Source organism: Corvus brachyrhynchos, unplaced genomic scaffold (genome assembly GCF_000691975.1).
Source record: "Corvus brachyrhynchos isolate BGI_N302 unplaced genomic scaffold, ASM69197v1 scaffold117, whole genome shotgun sequence".
NCBI lineage: Eukaryota > Metazoa > Chordata > Aves > Passeriformes > Corvidae > Corvus > Corvus brachyrhynchos.
The window spans coordinates 224800-245290 of record NW_008238833.1 but is presented as its reverse complement, the minus strand read 5'-3'; the positions used below and the strand labels follow the sequence as shown (position 1 = coordinate 245290).

The 20491-nt window shown below is 38.7% G+C and overlaps 1 protein-coding gene across 8 annotated transcripts in view; it reads right to left on the bottom strand.

The window, feature by feature from the left end:
• CEP295 (centrosomal protein 295) overlaps window positions 1–20455 on the bottom strand; it is a 42255-nt gene extending 21800 nt beyond the window's left edge. For 2 of the 8 annotated variants that reach the window (XR_001863297.1, XM_017738198.1), the window contains exons 1-14: window positions 20076–20455; window positions 18999–19129; window positions 18070–18270; window positions 16129–16253; window positions 15259–15352; window positions 11339–11452; window positions 10301–10441; window positions 9001–9184; window positions 6980–7171; window positions 5858–6082; window positions 4507–4637; window positions 2818–3030; window positions 1649–1737; window positions 445–1516 (exon numbers count right to left, since the gene is read on the bottom strand). Coding sequence is in view for 7 of the 8 variants with exons in the window: in XM_017738198.1 (XP_017593687.1) it covers window positions 445–1516; window positions 1649–1737; window positions 2818–3030; window positions 4507–4637; window positions 5858–6082; window positions 6980–7171; window positions 9001–9184; window positions 10301–10441; window positions 11339–11452; window positions 15259–15352; window positions 16129–16253; window positions 18070–18270; window positions 18999–19129; window positions 20076–20085 (2922 nt within the window). In the remaining variant the exon portion in view is untranslated. The remainder of the gene's footprint in view (window positions 1–444; window positions 1517–1648; window positions 1738–2817; window positions 3031–4506; window positions 4638–5857; window positions 6083–6979; window positions 7172–9000; window positions 9185–10300; window positions 10442–11338; window positions 11453–15258; window positions 15353–16128; window positions 16254–18069; window positions 18271–18998; window positions 19130–20075) is intronic. The other 6 variants (XM_017738196.1, XM_017738193.1, XM_017738192.1 and 3 more) reach the window with 4 other exon arrangements.
• Window positions 20456–20491: the final 36 nt, after the last annotated feature.

Sequence of the window (20491 nt, the reverse complement as noted above, 5' to 3'; positions counted from 1 at the left end):
TGCAGCTGCCAAACCAATTTCCTAGTGAGTACACACAAAAAGACAAGCTTTAAAAATAATCTATTCAAGATGCTTATGATATCCTTTCAGGTACTGTTTAAGTCTTTGTAATACAAGGGCTATTTCACACATAGAGGCGCATTTACAGTTAAGAAGACAACTCTACCTACAGGAATTTCAGACAACATAACAATTTCAATAGGCATTATGCTCAGAGACCAAGCACGGACGTTCACAGTATTTCTGTTACACTGAACAAAACTGTGCTCTTGGGGCTTACAGAGGAAAAGTACTGATTACAAATCACAAGTCCTAATTAAAATTTTCATTATGGTAAATCACTTGAAACTATCAACATGGGGTACTCTGTTAACTGGTAGCATTGACTCATAAGTTTGATCACCTCCTAGACGATTCCCCATGCAAAGTGTTTGTAAAGCTTACCTGCTTGTTTAGAAATTCTTTCAAAGCCTCTTGCTGTCTCTGCATCTGCTCCTTCAATTTCTCTTGCTTCTGTAAAAGTAGTTGTTCCTGTATTCTCCGTTTAGAAAGAAGAGCTTCTCTTTGTGCATCTAGCTGCTCTTGCAATTCTTTCAAATACTTTTGCTGAGCTTGGATGCTTTCTGATGAGGCCAACACTCTGTCCCTTAAATTCAATATACCAGAATAATAATTTAACAAAGATGCATCTCCGGGTTTTGATATCAATAATTCCTCAACACCCTGGGCTTTAGATTCTTCATGTGCTAGAATCATGGGTTCAGAAGAACTGAACAGTTGATCAGGGCTTGTTCCGCTGCTGCTCTCTACAGATCCCTGCTGACAGGCTAAAGGATCAGCCAAGGCTGATCTCCTTGTTGCTGGCATGAGGGATGTCTTAAATGGATGCTCTTCTCCAACTTCTGTCTCTTTCTGATAGTTAAGTATCTTCTGAGCTAACTCCTCAGAGTGCACTGTTTCTGAAAACTCAGAGGAACTTTCTGCAGGCAACACAAATCTAACATGTTGTCGCTGTGCTTCTGGTTGTGTTCTTACTGCAGTGACTTCTTTCCTGACTGACCCTGATGGTAACTGGGACTGGGATGGTTCTCTGATGTGGTTACTGGCAGTTTTGAACATTCCCACTTGTTCCTGTGAAGGACAGTCACACAGCAAGTTAAACTCTCCATGCTTCGATTTTGATGCTTCTGAAAACTGCACTGATCTTCCAGGACAAATGTTATGCATTTGCTCTTCCTGCTTCTGTGAAGATGGTTTTTCCAACAGACGCAACGCTCCTGAAAATGCAGGTAATGACCGCGCATATTCTTGGGTATTGACTTGTTCCAATGAATGGAATTGTGTTGGCTGTGCTCCTTGCCTCTCTAGGAGTGGCTCTGAGACAGGATCTAAATTAATGGATTTTGTTTCCATTGAGCTCAGAGGTGTTGCAAAAGCAGACAAGTACCTTTGCTTCAGTGCATTCTGATACTCCTGTAGATGCTTTCTAGCTTCTTCAATGGTCTGTTTGTGCAACCTGAACAGAGTGAAAACATGAATCTTTTCAGAGCAGTGCAAAAAGAAACATCAATTTCAATAACCAAAGCAATTCCAATTACTTTGAACAGGCATTCCATAAAGACACTTCACAGTCCATAAAGACGCTTACCTTTTTTGCTGCAGAAGGCGTTGTTGAAAATTACGGATCATCCGTATATGACTGTCTTCTCTTGGACTCCTGGTGTCTGATGCAGTAGTCTAATCAAAATAAAATAATTTTAATTGCACATATACAACTAACTCACAGAATACTATTATGGCAACAACCATAAGCTGTGTGTTCTTCCTCCTAGGTTTACAGAAGCCACTGGGTACCACCATGTTTGAAGTCTGTGAGATTTCAGCCTGAGGCAATGAAGCTAAAGGAGTTTCTAGAACGGATGGCCCACAGCTACAGTCTCTCTCTGCACACACCATCAAAGTCAATGGTGCTTACAGCAGCTCAGCCTAAAGAGGTAAATATACCCTGCAAACTCAGGGAGCAATGAGCCAATACAGCTGCACTTCCAAGGCAATCAGACTCTCAAAAGAGCACAGGTTGTGCAAATGAATCAAGATTTTATATATAAAGAAGATTACTTTCCTTCAACATCCTCCATAAATTCCTCTTCTTTAAGTAGCTGTTTGAGATTTAAACAGACAGACAGAGGCAGATTTTTGCGATTTTTTTTCCGACTATGATTTCTTTTTTCCTTCTTGAAAAGCGTTATGTCTACATGCCTTCATCATTATGTTACTCTAATCAGATTTTACTAATAGGCATTATAAACAGACGTGCTGTCCCTTGGACTATAGAGAGACAATACAACAGCAAAAGTCACAGAATCATAAAATAACAGAATATCTGAGTTGAACGGGACCTACAAGGTCATCAAAGTCCAGTTCCTGGCCCTGCACAGGACCATCCCCAAGAGCCACAACATGTACCTGAGAGCACCATCCAAACACTTCTTGAACTCAGAGGCTTGGTGCTGTGACCACTTCTCTGGGAGCTGTTCCAGTGCCCAACCACCCTCTTGGTTAAAAACCTTTTTTCATAGCGTCTAACCTAAACCTCCCCTGACACAGATTCATGCCACTCCTTCAGGTCCAGTGATACCATGTGAAATAAAGCTTGTACACTAGAAAAGGAAGCTTTTATACATACAAACTTCTAATTCACAGCCTAAGAAATAAAAATTGTCTTGATTGATATGGTTTAAAATTGGTAAACGGTGTTCTTTATTTTTATTGTAATAGTAACTAAAAACCTACACACAATTTTCCATAATTCTTCACCTCATGTTCCATTTGGTTCTGCTGATCTGTGGAAGGGAGACTGTGGCTTTGCACCAGCTGACCTTGCTCTTCCTCTTCTTTTTTTTTCTTAGCCTCCTCCAAACAGGTTTGCATTTGGATCTTCAGATAATCAGCCTCCAAAAGAGCTTTCTCTTCCTCAATTTTTTTAATCAAGGTCAGCTGCTCCTGTTTCTGTTTCTCTATTTCCTCATTCTATTGAAAAGAAAAATGAGGGGGAATCTCTAGAACTGAATGATGAAGAAACCAGACTGCTCACATACCACCACCACACACAAACCTTTGTTTCAAATTACAGAAGAAATTCTATTGCTTGTGACAGGTATTTCCAAATTGCAACAGGCCTTTAAAAGTAGTTCCGAAGTTTACAGCAATAACTTTGTTTTACTGGCTCAACATCTCTAACAATCCCTAATCCATTTACTATTGCATTATTACCTGTTCTCAAATTAATAAGATGAATAAAATCAGATTTCCATTCAAGATACGTTATCACTTTCCAAAGACTGCAAAAGAAGTCCTTCTCTTAAAGTTACTTGAGAAATCTATTTTGAATTTCACTGAGTTTTTCATCAGTGTTGAACATATTTAAACGCTTATTCAAGCTTTACAAAAGCTTCTGAAATAGCTAATATATAACCACTTTGAGAGTAGTCCATAAACCTCTAGTAGTTTGTTTATTCTCTTTCCATGTACCTATCAGCTACAATTCACTTAGATCCACACTTAGTAACAGCGTATGTGCTTTTAGAATGAAAGCAAAGAAAAATTTTGAAGTACTGGCAAAGATGAAGTGGACAACAGCCTTTAATGACAATCTGAATGGGGATGTCAGGAAAAGCAATCCAAGAAAAAGCTGGGCCTGAGAACAGCTTTGTGGACACAGCAACCTGTACACCTGGCCAGGTGAAAAGTGGGAAGAAATGAAGGTGAAAGAAAGTAGCCACACTTTCATAAAGGATTTGTTGCTTGGTTTTTTTCCTAAAATATTACTATTTTGTCAAATTTTTGTTTCCTTTATTTCTGAATGTAAACTCCACAATTTAAGGCTGCACTTAGACCCAAATTTCAACTTTTAACTGGTAAACCACCACATAACAGCTGGTAGGTCTCTAGGGATACAACAAAAATTAAAATACAACAAAACACATACACAATACATATAATGAATAATACACAAAGTTACTACTTGTTAAATATAATAGACATAGCATTCCCAGGGACACAAAAAACTTTCTGCACCTGCTTCCTAGATAACCAGAAAAAAAATTACTCAAGGTTTGTATGCTTTTCCTGTCACTCTAAACACAATCCCATAGACTTTCCTACATTATTACACAGGGTCAATAAAGTTTTCAGAGTTGTATATTGCTGACTATATCCTCCCTTCACAAAACAAAGGTATTCATGTACAGCTGGGATTCTCATTTAACCATGGTTGCATCCCTTGCCTACAGCACTTGTTAGATTTGAAGGAACTGGGGGTTTCCACTCTACTCTAAATTTCAGCTACAGCTTTGCTGTTTTTGAAAAGTATAAAAAATGTTACAGTAAAAGTTTAAATATTAAGAGCACCTATAGCTGCTGTATAACCTGAAACATTTTAAAGTCCTCTGTAAATCATTTTTTTTACACTACAACTGAGATAGGAATAAATACAAACACACTTACCCACTTCTGCCTCTCCTCTTCTATTCTAATTTTAGCTGCCTCTTCCATTCTGGTTTTAGCTGCTTGTTCTTGAGGATGGATTAGAACTGACTTTTCACCTGCAACTGTATTTTCCAACATTTTCATAGGGTCTAAAATATACATGTTATTTGGTGTAATTGCAGTCAGAGCGAGCCTTGGATCTTCTTTACATCTTGCTTTACAATTTCCCAATATCTCTAAACAAATGCATAAGCTGCTCTTGAAAAGATCTTTATTTTACTACTCTGCCTGTCTCCATAATCTGGAAAATCAGTTTTTTATATTATTTAAGTCTTTAATGGCCCTTTATTATGTGTCTTTCTTGAAGACACAGTAATGTCCCAGCTTCAATGAGACCAAAAATTACTTTTAACAGATTACTTGGAAGCCCAAGAGCAAGATCATCCTGAAGAATCAAAAGCCACACATTAACCTCTTGGAACAAAGAGGGTCTAAAACTGGCAGTCACTGGGCAAATGATGTAACATTTAGCTATTGCACAAAAAGCAAGTCTCAATCCTGTACTGTTAGCTTCAATAGCAGCACATTTTCCCCAAGGCATGGTTTCACTCATGCTGCACTCTCCAATCCCTAGGCATTATGCTGGCATAGCCAAGTACATGATTGAACTAAATCACTTTATCTTGTTTAAAAAAACCCAAATAACCAAAACACCTGCCACAACTTGATGACTTTAAAACTTCAGAAATCCCACTCAGCATACAAGATCACCAACTTCAGCACTAGCCTAACCAGAAGTGCACCAAGGACAGACATGGGAAGTAACCCCAAGATGATTTGGCTACCAAACAAATTGCAATGTCTAATTGCTATAAATTCCAATTTTACAAAAAAGGCTTTTTGGAATGGTGCCTAAAAGCAGAGAAAACTAATCAGCTTATGCTTGTCTTGGGCATTTACAGCTGTGAATCTCCAAAGAAAGCAGCTTTTCCAGTTCAACAGGTACAGAACTTCAATGCCGACTTCTGCACTGAGAATTCTATCCCTGGAGGCAAAGACCTACTAAAGCATGGCAACACCAACAGTGACAACAATTTGGGTGAGATTTGAAGGATAGAAAGGTATTCTGGACATCTGTTCTTTTCAAGATCTCAGTGGACAGGTTGGAGTTAAGAGCAAAAACCTCTCCTATTTGTGGTCGCAACAAATCCACAATGCCTTGTGGGCTCAGATAGGAAACTATACTTTTCATTCACCATGACAAAACATTTAACACTGAAAGTTCATTAAACAGTTCTGCCATAGTCCCCCTGTACAAGTCTTTTTGCTCCTACACAACAAACTTATGATGCAAGTATGTACTACGTACCTTTGGCTTCAGATACTGTAATTTTCTGCTGCTCCTTGTTAAGTTCTAAATCATATAATGGTCTCTCTTCACTAGCAATTGTGCCTGATTCAATAGTCTCAAATTCACTTTGACTCTCTTTCTCACTTTTTGATGTCCACTCCTCTTTTTGGCTTCTAATCTTGTTCAACAATTTCTTTAAGGCAAGTTTTGATCGAGGCTGGCAGGCTTCTCCTTCTTCATGCTCTATAAAGAATATATACTGTTAAGAGTTTTGGGTAATGAATATCTTCATATCATAAAAAAAAACCAAACTATTTTTTTTATTGCTTACAGAGTTGGACAAATAGCTCAGGTATATTTTTAAAATCTTAGCAGTATTTTCTCTTACCTGCAAGAGAAAAGCAGTAATGTGTCTCTGCAAGCTATAAAAGAAGGGCTAAGCTGGATGCAGTGTTTTACAGTCAAACTGTAGCAAAAATATGCAGTACTATCCCCACACCTGCCCTCTGTGTTGCATCAGCACTGGAAACACTATGCACCACAGACCGAACACCAGACTGTGCAACTCAAGGGATGCAGAAGCGTTTGGCCAAGCAGCAAAGGTCACTGAGACACTTCTGGCTCACATCACATGACCCTGGACACACCACAAGCAAACAGGACACACTCATGCATCCGTTCCAGCCTACTCACAATATGCAGCAGCTCAATCACAAACCTGAACATAAAGGACACACAATAAGCAGACTATAAGCTTTAACTTTGAAATATCTCAAACCACAAAATATTTAAGTTCACACAGCAGCATCAGTCCATAATTTATACTAATTATATAGGAATAATTATGGCTACTAACAGTGTAGTTTTTACAACTGAAAATTATTCTCGGTATACTAATGAACTGAAGCATATCAGAAAAAGATGTCACATTTTTCATTTTTAAATTCATAATCATTAGGTTATTATCATCTATGCTAAACATAAACCACATGATATTGAAATATTTTACATACATTAAGAAGTTTTACTAGTTAAAACATTTCAGTTATTACTCAAATTAATTTATTTGATATACTAGACTAATCTTTTCTAATATAAAATGGAAAGATTTAAGTTAAATATGAAGTTTAGAAGTTTTACTTTCTGGTTCATTAGGGACCTTCTCTTCTATCACATGTTCTGATTCTTGTTGAGTATCACAAGGAAACCCTGGTTGAGTGTCACAAGCAGATTCTTGCTCCAAAGAGATATCAAGATCATTATCTTGAGCTCTGTTAGAAGGGGCTGGCAAAGGTTGTGGCTCAAACCGCAAAATCAGGTCTCCTTTCATGTCTAATTCAAAGAACACAACAAAATAAAATGACCATTTGGAATACAAAGCAAACAACATTGCCAGACTACACTCACACACAGATCCCCAGGAAATTCAAGTATCAATAGGTTATTTCACAACAGATTCAATCCAACTTTTTTCCCCACCAAAATAGAATATTCAAAACTGTTTAGATCAATAGCCATCTATTCATTCAGAACCTCCACAGCAGCATCCACTAGAATATGCTATGTTTTTCAAAATAAAAGTTGATGGGATGAAAGGCTCATCTTTACACCAAAAGCAGCTCAAAGGAAAAATTACACACAATCCCAGTAACTTCATCGGGGAAAAGACACACCCTGACCTGGCTGCTCACAAGGCTGCCACAGAAGAGCGATCACATGGTCCAGGTGTGAAATCCCAGAACACTGCACAACAAGAATTCTCCCATGCTCACCTTAGTGACTGAGGAGGTTATTGCCTACAAGGGATGTGGGGCACAGGGGAAGATGGAATTGTATACTTGTTACTTAGGGGAGGAACCCAAGGCAGGGAAAGGAAAGGATCAAGTTAGTCAGGGGCAGAACAAGCATGAAATAAAAATATAAAACTAGTGAGATAAAATGAGACAGTCAGTACACTCATCTGGCCATGCACTGTGCCTGACAGTCTGTTCTGTATTCTCACTAAATTCCACTTGTAGCTGTTTTCCAATGTGAGGAACACTGTATTTTGTATGCATGCGTGTGCATAGATATATAAGGGCCAGCAACTGGAATGGCGACCAAAAGTCACAGGTGCACCTGTGTCTAAAGCACTACCACCTGCAGAGGTCATAATGAGTGCATTTAGGTGAGTATGAGTATCAGCATGCAGTGGCTAGCAAATCACAAGCCAGACTAGCCAGTAAGAATGGTAAGAGGCTCGGGAGTTATACATCAGGCAGCTGTAAGACTGGGCTGGGTATTGCAGAGGCCAGGGAATCTGCAAGTTGCCTAGTGGAGGAATCAGGAGATCCAGCATTCAAGCCAGCTACAAAGGAGATGAAGGGATCCTAAGAAACCTGCCAGCACATGTGTGTGCATCTCCAAGATTACAAGAGGATCCAGGATCAGCTACTGGGCAGACTGAGTATGTAAGGTCAGTTCCAGGAATCCATTGCCTGTGCATGTCTGTGCATACACTCACATAACCAGCTGGGTCTGGGTAGCAACAACTGGAGTCGAGCAGCAGATCTTGGGGGTTCACATGCCCAGGACTCAGCAACTTCAAGATCAAGTCTTCTTGATCCTTAGAAGACTAAGGATCAAGGGCCAGCTGCCACGTATGAGTGAGTGTCTAAAGCTATTCACCAAGTGATCCATAGCACATATTTGAGCGCATGTGCATCTGAGTGCATACACAAGTATGAGAGGTAACTGTAAGGCTCCAGACTCCAGGATGATCACTGGGTAGACTGGCTAAGACCTATGGAGGACCTGTAGTACAGCAGATAGAGATGTGGGATACAGAGCGCAACTACTGGATAGATTGAGTGTCTAAGAACAACTGCTGGAGGGATCCATACCATATGGACAGACATATATCCCACTAACAGGCCTTCACCTTGATCAGCCAGAGCAGTAAACAGAAGGAGGCCATTTGTGCTGTCGGTACTTAATGCGAGTGCTGTTTTCCCTGTTGGCCCGCATGGCCCCTGTGTGCATGTGCCCTGGAAGGCTGCTTGTGGTGTGCCTACTGTGAATACACACACGGCCTTGCCACCGGCTGGGCCTGGGCAGAGGCAGCTGCAGCAGCCTCTCCTCTACTGGGTACCAGATTCAGCAACCTCCAACAAAGAACTTACTCCAGTCTTCATTGTACATTTCTTCAAACGCAGACTCCAGTTCTCTCTGCCTTTCTTCTTTTATTTCCATGCGTTTGTATGGTGGCACTGAAAGCTGAGGTGGCATCTGTGCGACAACCTGTCTCCTGCGCATCCGGTCCTGAGCTTGCATTTGCTCCAGTTCTTCCAGGAGCCTTTTCCTGTCCTTCAAGTATAAAGAAGGGATAACATAAACCTCCAGTGCTCACATTCAGACAGCCATGCAGCAGGACTGATATAAAATGCTTCCATTTGGTTACCATGATGTTTGTTTAATTTTTAACATTCAAAGTTAATCTTATTCTAGGAAGAAAGTACTTCCTTAGGAGAAGGCTGTATCAGACCTTTAGACATAGGAGTCATCAATACTAACTAGAAGATCTGATGTTAAATAAAGGATCAGACTCAACACCTGTAGGCCAACTTCCCTGAAGAAAATTAAATCTTCTGTTTTATAAGGTAAATGAGCACTTCTTTTGGCAAGTGACTTTTGCTAGTACATAATTCAGCAATTGCTACTTTTTAAGATGTAATCTATATACTCTTTGGCACACTGAGTACATGTGAAAACTATTAAAAAAAAAAAAAAAAAAGAAGTTTGTTGGGGTTTTTTTTCTGTTAATTTCAGGACCACCAGTAATATTTCCAGAAACCCCCATTTTAGTTTGGTTACTCATTCAGGGTTAATCATATCTCAGGTGATAAAAAGGAAGCTTTTGCTTTTTCTAGCCACCAAAAATACTTGTGAAGCTAACAGAAAGTAAAACTTTTTCGAGTGTAGCTGTCAGTACAAAGACTTTTCTTGGTAGATCAGTTTTTACTTCTTAAAGGAAACAATTTCAACACTTACAGACTTGCACATTAACAGAATGTCAGTCTTTAAGTAAAAACCTTGAAAAGCTTTCAAAAAATAAAAAAACCCATTACCTTCTTAGCAATAATTTTTTCCCTGAAGTACAGAATAACCAACTCCAACTAAAGCTAATGTGGAAAAGTAGAACTCATAAGCTATTAGAAAAGTTTTGCTTCACTATTACCTATTCATTAATAGTTGGTCAAACATTCATATAACAAAAATTAGAGGATATTCTTTCCTTTTCACTTCTCCCAAATGCCAAAATAAGTAAACAGATTTTGACTTTTTTGTTTTTTCAAAGACATTCTGCAAACTTCATTTAGTTCATAAATTTCTCTCCTGTAATTCCTTTATTCATCACCTACCTACAACTTATTTGACAGTGGTCGTTCTGACATTAAAAACAGGCATAACTACTTTGCCTACCTTGGCCAACTGGATCTTCTTCAAGGCATGACTTCCTCTAACATGTGCCTTTTCAAGCTGCTTTCTTCTCTCCCTCTCTGCCTCCTTCTGTAGTTCCTCCAAACGTCTCCCCTCTTCTTCAGCAGCTAAATGAGCATCTGGCTGGCAGTCAATCAACAATTTAGTCCACTAAGTTCTTTGACCGTTTAAAGCATATGTAACAACAAATAAATGAATAATTCTGCAGCAAAAGCACTTCAAAAACAACATACAATGCCATATGAACATCCTTGAATGTTTATGTTGCAAGCAGGACCAAGCTCATTTTTTTTACCTTTGGAAAAACAGCGTATTTACATATTTCGTAAGTTTAGGTGTCAGAGTTTTCCAGTTTCAAGCTGTACCAGGGATAATAATTTATATGATTTATTTGTTATAGCAGAGTGGTTATTTCTCCTACAATGTATGGTAAAGTGAATAATATGGTCAACATTACAGATTGAGTACTTCTATCCTCATGGTTTTGTTCTAAACAAGGGAAAAAAAACCCTTGAAATATTTTCAATCTCATTTGGGAAACCAGAAACAATCTGCGATTTTCAAAGAAGAAAAATCTTACTAACATGAAAATAAAAAATACTTAGGGGGAAAAAAAAAGTCATTCCAAATTAGCAAGGCAAATACAAGGCAAGGCTGGGAGTACATTGCTAAAAAGAGGGGAAGAGAGAAAAGCAGGGAAACTGCAGCTATCAATTCAGCATAAGCCATAAGTCTTCCAATTTGAGTGTTTGAACATGATGCCAGTCTTGTGATCCCACCTTCTTATAAAGGCCTGTTCACAAAGTGCCAGGTGTGATCCCCCAAGTGACCGAGCACGTAACAGGCTTTACAAGTCTGCCCATCTGAGATTCTCTTTAGTAAGCCGTGTAAAAGCTGCTTTAGACAAGTTCATATCTTTAAACAGGTTCTAGAAAACCCAACAGCTGATATCCAGACACCGTATGCAATGTAAAGAAACATATATGTAAGCCTGTAGCACAAACACTTGGAGCCAATCACCTGCTCTCCGTCCACTTCTCTGTCCACCAAAGCTTCAGAAATATGGTAACGTGTAACACAAAAGTTGCCAGCACCAGAGGGCTTCATCGCAACAATCTTTTTCACGTCAAAGCTCTAGGAAGAAAAGTACAACTACAGCTGTATCACAGAATATTATCTCCAGCAAAGCAACTAAACAGAAGTGATCTGTAAAGCTAAATTATTACTAAAAGAAATCCACCCCACCAAATTTTGTCCTGCAAATATTGTTTAAAATATTGCACCTCCCCTGGTGCAACTTGAGGCTATTTCCTCTTGCTCTGTTACCTGTGTGAGGAGACCAACCCTCAACCAGTTACAACCTCCTTTCAGGCACTTGTAGAGAGTGATAAGGTCCCCCCTGAGCCTCCTTTTCTCCAGGATAAACACCCTCAGCTCCCTCAGCCACTCCTCATCAGCTTTGTGCTCCAGGCCCTTCCCCAGCTCCGTTGCCCCTCTCTGGACATGCTCAGCACCTCAATGTCTTTTTTGCAGTGAGGGGCCCAAAACGGATAAAACTATTTTTAGCCTTACCAACAGAACTTCAGTAACTTATTTTATGGTACTTAAACAAATGCATGTTATTCTAGTAGGTAAAAAAATAAACTGCTAAATTTCTTAATCAGTAAAAATCATTCTAATTGTAACAGATTGACATTAACCAAAACACCTGCAGATACTGATTATTGCTATGAAAATGGACAAGTCCCAGGTCGAAACCTCATTAGCCAGATTGCCAGTGCTTATCCTGTACTGCATTACTTTCAGAATGTACAAATAAACAACTCTTCTGAATTAGTTTTAAAAATTTTAAATTAACAAACCAATAACAAATAATTATTAATTACATGTAATCAATCAAACCTCCAGAATTTTACTCAAAAGCTGGGAAGACATGAGAAATATGTTGGAGGCTGCAATTTTCCAATTAATGTCAAAAGCAATTTAGGCTGTAAAAAATACTATACTTCCATCATGGTTTTGTAACTCCTTCCTTATTTTTCTCCTCCTTCCAAAAAGCAAATAATTCTATCCTAAAATCTGGCAAAACTGGAGCAGCAAAGTATCGTGAAATGGGACAAAAAACCCAACAAAAACCCCATGACCCCAACTCTACAAATGCTATGAATAATCAAGCAGAGTATAGTGACACTTTTTAGGTTTTATTTTCATTACATAACAATCTAATAGATCATATAAGAAAAAGTAAGTTTGCAAGAACTCTGCAACACTTTTCAATAAAATGGTGTTTACAGTTTAACTTAAGTAACTTTTCATTTGCTCTAACAAAATATGGCCTCAATTCCCAAAATCCATACTTCTGAGAACCAAAATGGGTTATGTCATTAAAAATACTTATTTTCTAACTGGGTAAAGTAACAATAATAGGAGTATCTTTCGAGAATGTTTCTTATATTCTAAGTAATCGTGCAATGAACAACAGTGCCCTAAATCCCTTTTATGGAATTACAGTAAATTGTTATTGCAACAGAGCATCAGATTATGATTATAGTTGTATTCAATAAGCTCCTTATGCAAACCGATTCAAAAGAACAAGCAGACTTATTCAGATGACCCTGTAATTTGCTGTTATTCACAGCAGTTAATGTTAAACAATTTGAATTCAGTGCTTTTTGAGTAACACATTTGCAAGACAAAGCCCTAGATTTACCTTCCCCTGAACTGAGTCAACATCTTTTGTTTTCTCTCTCTTGAAGCAGAAACAGGAATAAAATCTCTCAATCTTTCAATTACTTAGCATTTTCCCCCATGAAGTACATGGCACCCAATAACTCTTTGAAGAAAATACCTTTATTCTTCACCCTGTGCCCTCCCAGCCATAGGTCTACAACAAAAGGATTAAAATCTATACAGATATGAAAACTAGGAAAAAGGCTTAAAGTCAGCTAGTCTTTAAATGGAACAAATTGACACGCTGTGCTATATTGAAACAGAGCAATCTCTTTCCTCAACAAAAACTCAACATGTCTGCAAAATTACTGATTCACTTTGCCATTTTCACAATGTGAACTTCATAATAGAAACAAAACTCACATACTGTAGTGCCTGTAGAAAATCCAGATGTTTGCAAACTCTGCTATAAAACCAGTTACAAATCACATTTGTTGAAAAGGCGAGTAAAGGACATTTGCTAATGGGTGCAAATGCACTAATTTTTGGAAAGGAACAATACTTAAATAGAGTACTGACCCGGACATGTCATCCAACACAAGTGTATATGCAATTCTGGTTTCACCAGAACCTAGAGAAACCTGGAAACAAAGCCTTCTTGCTTCCCCTGGTGACAAAATACTAAAGGACGAGGAGAAAATTCTTCATTTGTAAAATGGAAGGGGAGATGCATTACTGATGTTGCTAGATAGAAGTTTAAATTTTTAGTATTTAGTATATCTAGTATTTAAATTTAAAGTATTAAGTACTGTGTCATTTTAGTTGTTATGGAGGTTAACTGCAGTGACTTTCTATGGGGAGGGGTTACATAAAATGCGACATAAGACACATTCTAAACTGCAAAAGTTACTACAAAGCAAAGCCAAGTATCTCATGCTTTTCCAACAATGCCAAAGTGAGCAACAGAGGCACCTGAAAACCAGGAAATAAAGAGTCAAAGTTTGGACTGATGCAGACTTCACCTGCTCTACACCAGACACACCAGGAACATACCATGTGGAACAACATAGAGGGAAACAGCAGCATGAAAGGGAGTGTGAATTCACCTGAACTGTACCAGACAGGAGCTTATTCCAGATGTACTAAATTTCAATACTGCATTTACTTCACCAAAAATAACCCCAAACTTTACCACTCCCTTACAACACTTGTTTTAATCTTCACTCATATCCAGCTTACACAACATGAAAACCAGTGTGGAAATCTAAAGAGAAACTTGTACTAATGGAAGCACGTAGGTCCTCCTCCTAATCATTCTTAAAACTGTGAGGGTCAAACCTTACTCAGTTTTTCCAGATACAACATGAAACCCCTATCATCCTGCACTCTAACCTGTACATAATGTGCTGGGATGTAGCTGGAAAAAGTTTTGAAAGCTTCACTGGCTCTGAGAGGGGCTAGTATACCTCAATCCTTTCTTTTCCTGTCAGTAGTTCGAATACCCCTGAACCCAAAGGTCTAAAAGGGCAACACCACATGAGGCAACTTAAATTCTGCATTCATGAAGTTCTATTAGTTAGCTCCAAAGTAAAAATGCATGTAATGTTCTTTCTGCAGTTCAGATCTGCAATCCTACAGGAAATTCTACACGTATGCACCAGCTCTATGAAATCAAAGGAGAATGAATGGGATACAAAGCCACATCTAAAAAGGCTGCAGCCTTCCTAATAGCCTTGGGTGATGGTTTCCCATCAAAATTAAAGAGCTCACCCTTTATTCAGTACTCCCTACAAGAAAAAGAAATTGGAGGGAGAAAAAAAAACCCAAAAAAAGCAGCCCCACAGCTAAAAAGACAGAATTGCCTTTATTACAGGGCTAAACAAAATGCTACTAAATGCATCAGTATGACAGAAGGCTGAGGAGGCATGTAATGTACATGCTGAGAGAGATAATTTTAAAGTTTCGTACCACTAAGGTTACTAAATGAAAATGAGATACGATGAAAGTTTAAAATGACACATTAACTACAAAAATAAGAGTCCGAGGACAAGAAATAAGATTCATACACAACAAGAGGTCAGTAAAGTAGCAAAGCTTAGTAGCAAGAAACCTGCTAATACAGAACTAATTTTTTCTCTGGGTTTTTGCTGAACCAGTCTCCTTATAGTATGCAAATACCAACTCTGTATGTCCTGTTGTGAGGAGTCAGACCAATAAATCTATGTGCTACCCCTGAAATTGTGATCACTGTTGCATCAGGGATACATTACCTCAAAAGGACGTGGTGGAGGAGGTGGCAGGCTTGCAACTTTGGCTGCTCTTTGTCTTTCCACTTCCAGAGCACGTTTACGTGCATCGGTTCGTCTTGAGGGACAAAAACGAAACAAACCACAAGAGAAGATAGAAGGAAAATTATTTAAGCAACACTGACAGAACAGTGCAAAATAAAAAGTAAACCTAAAATCAGATTCCTAAGTACCTGCATTGAATGCTCAGGCCATAGGGATGGGGAAGCATATTGAAAAGACAACAGAACTTAGGCTGGAAGGCAGCATTAAAAATTACTTTCTTCAAATTATGCAAAAATGTTAATACACACAAGCATTCCAAAAGCAATGCAAAATCTCTGCTTTTGACTTAAGTTTCCAGAAAGCATCATGCACTTCAACATAATTTAATTGCTTGAGTGTAGACATACTTAACTATTTAATTAACAGGTCTCAGTTCTACTCAAGCACAACTATGCCCAAAAGGACACAGACCATTTTTTATGCCAGCTCAAGTTTGGTCCAATCTACTTAATAAAAAAAAACTAAGAAGGAAGACCATGACAAATGCACTAGGTCCTTTTTACAAGTGGGTAACTCTCCATCAGGAACTGGCCTGACAACATTTCATTTCATGTATCACTGAACTCCTGGAGAATCTGTAAGGCCAGCTTGAATATTTGACATTTTTGTCTTGGTTTTAAAGCTACAGTTTTTATCAAAAGCCACAAGCTTTGTCCATGAGCATTAATTCTCTAACCCATAAAATTTCAAGACTGAAAAAGCTCCAAGCAAGAAGCATCAAAATTTTTGCCTTTCACCTTATGACACTGTAAAATGCATCCTTAATAAAACTAAATAACTATTGCATACCTTGCTTGCTCACGAAGTAATCTTTCTTTTTGCTGCTTCTGTTCTATCAGAGCTTTTCTGTGTCTTGTCTCTGCTCTTTGTTTCCTTTCCTCTGCTTGCTTTGCCAGAGCTTCTAAGTCAGGTTCCTTAACATTAAAATATTGTAATCACTTAATACAGAATTTTACTCACATCTCATAGTATCAGTATGATATTTCAAATTACATACTGCTGGTAAGAAGCACAAGCTCAAAACTACCTTCTACTGTATTAGGGTAAAAATACTCTAATAACTTTTCCTTCTCTGCCATCTTTATTTTCTTCTTCTCTGCCAACAACAGCAGCGAACCTGCCACATTTCTCAGCCAATTTAACCAAACATTGATGGAGAAATCTTAGCTTCCTCTGCATCAGTTTGATGAAAAAGATAATTTAAACACAGTTATATATACACCCTGTAGCAAATGCAGCCTCAACCGCATTGAAGAAGCGTGTTACTACCCTTCAGTCATTAACTGCAACAATCGCGTATCAACAGAAACATTTACGATTAGTTCTCTGTTCCTGTAACACTGGTTCCACAGTTTTCAGCAAACTCACCCATCCTGGCATTGGAACAGACTTTATAAAGAAGTTGATTTAATGACACTGATATATGGAAGAGCATTAATGCTATTTTACTTGGGTTTAAAGATCCTGACTAATTCAGGAAGAAAGCTACTCTGCAAAATCCACCTAAGAAATCTATGGCACCTTTGGCTGATTTCTGTAAACCTGGGTCAGAGTCAAACTTATAGAAAAATTCTACCCAGCAATCTTGATCTCTCAAACAGAGCCTACACAAGTTACAGAATTTTAAAGAAAATGAAACCAGTTTATAGGTGCAGAATTAAAAGTGACACCCATTTGCAATCCATGCAAAGGCCTCTGCAGCCCTTACCAAGGCTTTTGATGTCACTGGAGGGCTTAAGGGAAAAAAAATGTTAAGTGTATTTTCTTAACTGTAGAAAAGATCCATGGTAAAGAAAAAATTACTGTATTACTGGCATAACTGAGATAATGAGTCACTGTGTGCAATTTAGTCAAGTACAAACATACATGATCATACATGTATACAAGCTAATAGAAAGTAACTTCAAAGTCTGCCCAGCAAAAGATTTAGCAGATAGGCCCATAGACTATCCTGTGGGAAGATACCTGCAAAAAAGTACATAACCACTTCTAAAAAGTTTCCATTCTTAAAAAGTTGTCTGTTTAGGTATCAGGACTCGAAAACCAGGAATGTCCAAAGAAAAACCAAACAAACAGCAATTTTGGTATTTCTAAAGCATCAAAAATTTCTCTGACAATATACGCTGGTATTGGCTGGGATAGAGTTTATTTTCTTCACAGTGGCTGGTGTGAGGCTGTGCTTTGGATGTGTGCTGAACACAGGGTTGATAATACTGAAATGTTTTTGTTATTGCTGAGCAGGGCTTACGCAGAGCCAAGGCCTTTTCTGCTTTTTGTGCTGCCACACTGGCAAGGATGCTGGGGGTGGCTGGGAGGAGACACAGCCAGGAGAAGCTACCCCAACTGCCCAAAGGGACGTTCCAGACCATATGACATCATGCTCACTACATAAAGTGGGGGAAAGAAGGAGGAAGTGGGAGATGTTTGGAGTGATGGTGTTTGTCTTCCCAAGTAACCATTAAACATGATGGGTCCCTGCTCTCCTGGAGATGGCTGAACACCGGCCTGCTCGTGGGAAGCTGTGATTTAATTCCTTGTTTTGCTTTGCTCTGTGTGTGTGCCTTTTGCTTTCCCTATTAAACTGTCTGTATCTCAACCCATGAATTTTCTGGCTTTTACCCTTCTGATTCTCTCCCCGATCCCACAGGTGAGAGAGTGAGCATGCAGCTGCCTGGTGCTTGGCTGCTGGCTGGGGTGAAACCATGACACAGTAACATTAAGCTCGCTTACATTCTCCTTGGCCTGTCGGTGACCCTCCCCAATCGCTCTTAAGCTTGAGAAATACAGTTCTTCCAGGGCTTTCATCTTCTCATCCTGTGCCTTCTGCCATTCAGCTCTCAGTGCCTCCTCTAACAGATGCAATTGTTCTTCTTTCCTCTGCTTTACCTTCTGCCTTATCTGGAAGGAGATATACTTCTGCTGCTCTCTGACCTGTAGAAACAGCATTCATGTTTTGTCAGCAATTCAAGAAAAAGCACAACACTTTTTGCAGCAAGACCTCCCACAACACAGTCTACCCTCCTTCCATCTTTCCATCTCATCTACAATTCCATTCATAATCTGTCCAGAAAATACTTTCAAGTTGCTGTTACCTTTTTCCAAAATTAATATATAAAATAATAAATTTAATCTTAATTAAATGCTTCAGGTAAAGTCCAAAAAGTGACATACAAGTGACAAACTGCAAAAACTGCTTGCAATAGCCTTCCCTCCAAAAATATAACACAATAATTTACGAAAGACTCCTATTACAATTCAACATGGTTTAAATAAAATCAACCACTATAGTGAAAACTAAGTAAATACACTTTATTATTTTCCACTTTGTATTTTAGGAACTCTGTTTTCACACAGAGGGTTGTCAAGCACTGGAACAAGCTGCCCAGGGAAGTGGTTGAGTCACCACCCCTTGAAAAGCTCAATAGACCTGTAGATGTGGCACTTAGGGACATGGTTTAGTGGTGGACTTGGCAGTGCTGGATTAATAGTTGGATGTGACGATCTCAAGGGTCTTTTCCAACCTAAAAAAATTCCACCATTCTACAATACTACTACCTTGAAATTTAGTTTTTACAGGATATAATCTTTTCAGTTACTTTTCTTCAATTATTTGTTACATCATCAAATGAAATACAACACATGGAAAAATACAGGCATACCTGTTGTAGCCTTAGTTTTCTTCTTCGTTCGTATTCTTCTTTCAGAAACATGGCTTCTTCATTGGGACTAAGCCTCAATTTCCCAGCTGTTGCAAGTTTCCTCTTCATCTTTGGATACGTTGAATAATCAACTTTTTTGAGAACAATGCAAAGAAAAAGAGAAATTTTGCATAAATGACAGTGACAAAACAGCTATAAAAACAGGATACTGCCATAACGTTGTCAAATCTATCATGGTATCTGCGTGTGAGAGTTACAACTGTTCATGTCATTCCCAACCGGAGGCTGGACTTAATAATCTCAGAAGTCTTTTCCAACCTTAACAACTCTAACTGTAATCAACAGCATTGGCTCTGTCACAATCACAAACAGAAATGCTTTTGAACTACTTTGAGCTATGTACCAAACACTGCAGTAGTATCACATTCACAGTCTGCTCTGTGGACCAGCCATGAATATTTGCAAAGTGAAGAGTGAACACCATTCCACCCTGGGAAGATTTAAAAACAAACCTACAAACTACTGAAAAGCACACCCCACAGTAAGGCAGACTGGTCACCCAGGTGATTTTTACTGAAATACTCTCATAACTGTTGTAGAGAAGACGTAAGATACAACAGCAAATTTGCTAATGTTTTTGGCTGCACTCCAAGGTTTTCTTCCTTACAGGCTCTGAAACTCTAGCAACAGCCTGAGTGCCAAGCGTTTCACTGGAAAGCTGGAACTGCTCACTAACGATTTTTTATTCAAGTTTTCTTAGGAAGACAAGTTTCAAACTATGTTTCCCTCGAGATTTTACTGTGGAACAAGAATCTTCCGGTTCTACAGACCACTTCCCATTTTCCTTCTAATTACGATTTTCATATGCACAAAAAAAAAAAAGACTTCTTCCATCTAATATGTAGCCTAGTCTAAAATTCCCCTCCCCCCCATATTTTTACTGGGTCTTTAAATATTTATAACCCTGGAAATATTCGCACGAAAGAAGCAAGCAAAGACTTTCAAAAGCCACTGTTTAATTCTAAGAAACTAGTGAGCAATTCATATAGCACTAACAATTTAACCAACATGACACACCTGGAAACATTTATTTTCAGCATCATATATACTGGTCTTGGTATACTTAGCGACACAGTATCACAGGTAAAATAGCAAGACTATAAAGAAATCAGGTGAGGTGTAAAGCCGAAGATCCTTAAGATAGTTTTGGTACAGGGTTACTAAAGCAATGAATCCCAAGCTCTTTACAGTATTAAGAAGGACAGTAGCATCCTGGTTCCTGCCAGCCCTCGCTTAGTCACCCGATTAAGTACAGAAGTTTATCACAAATTAAGTAGCAAATCACTACATTCTCTCTCTCACACACACACATTCCTAAAGAGAGGAAAAACGTGGGGGATGACCAATGCAAAGCCTAGATCTAAAGGAGAAGAGCCGAGGCAGAGATTGCAAACGCCGCGCTTGCCCGGGCTCAGCCGCAGGACAACGCGGGT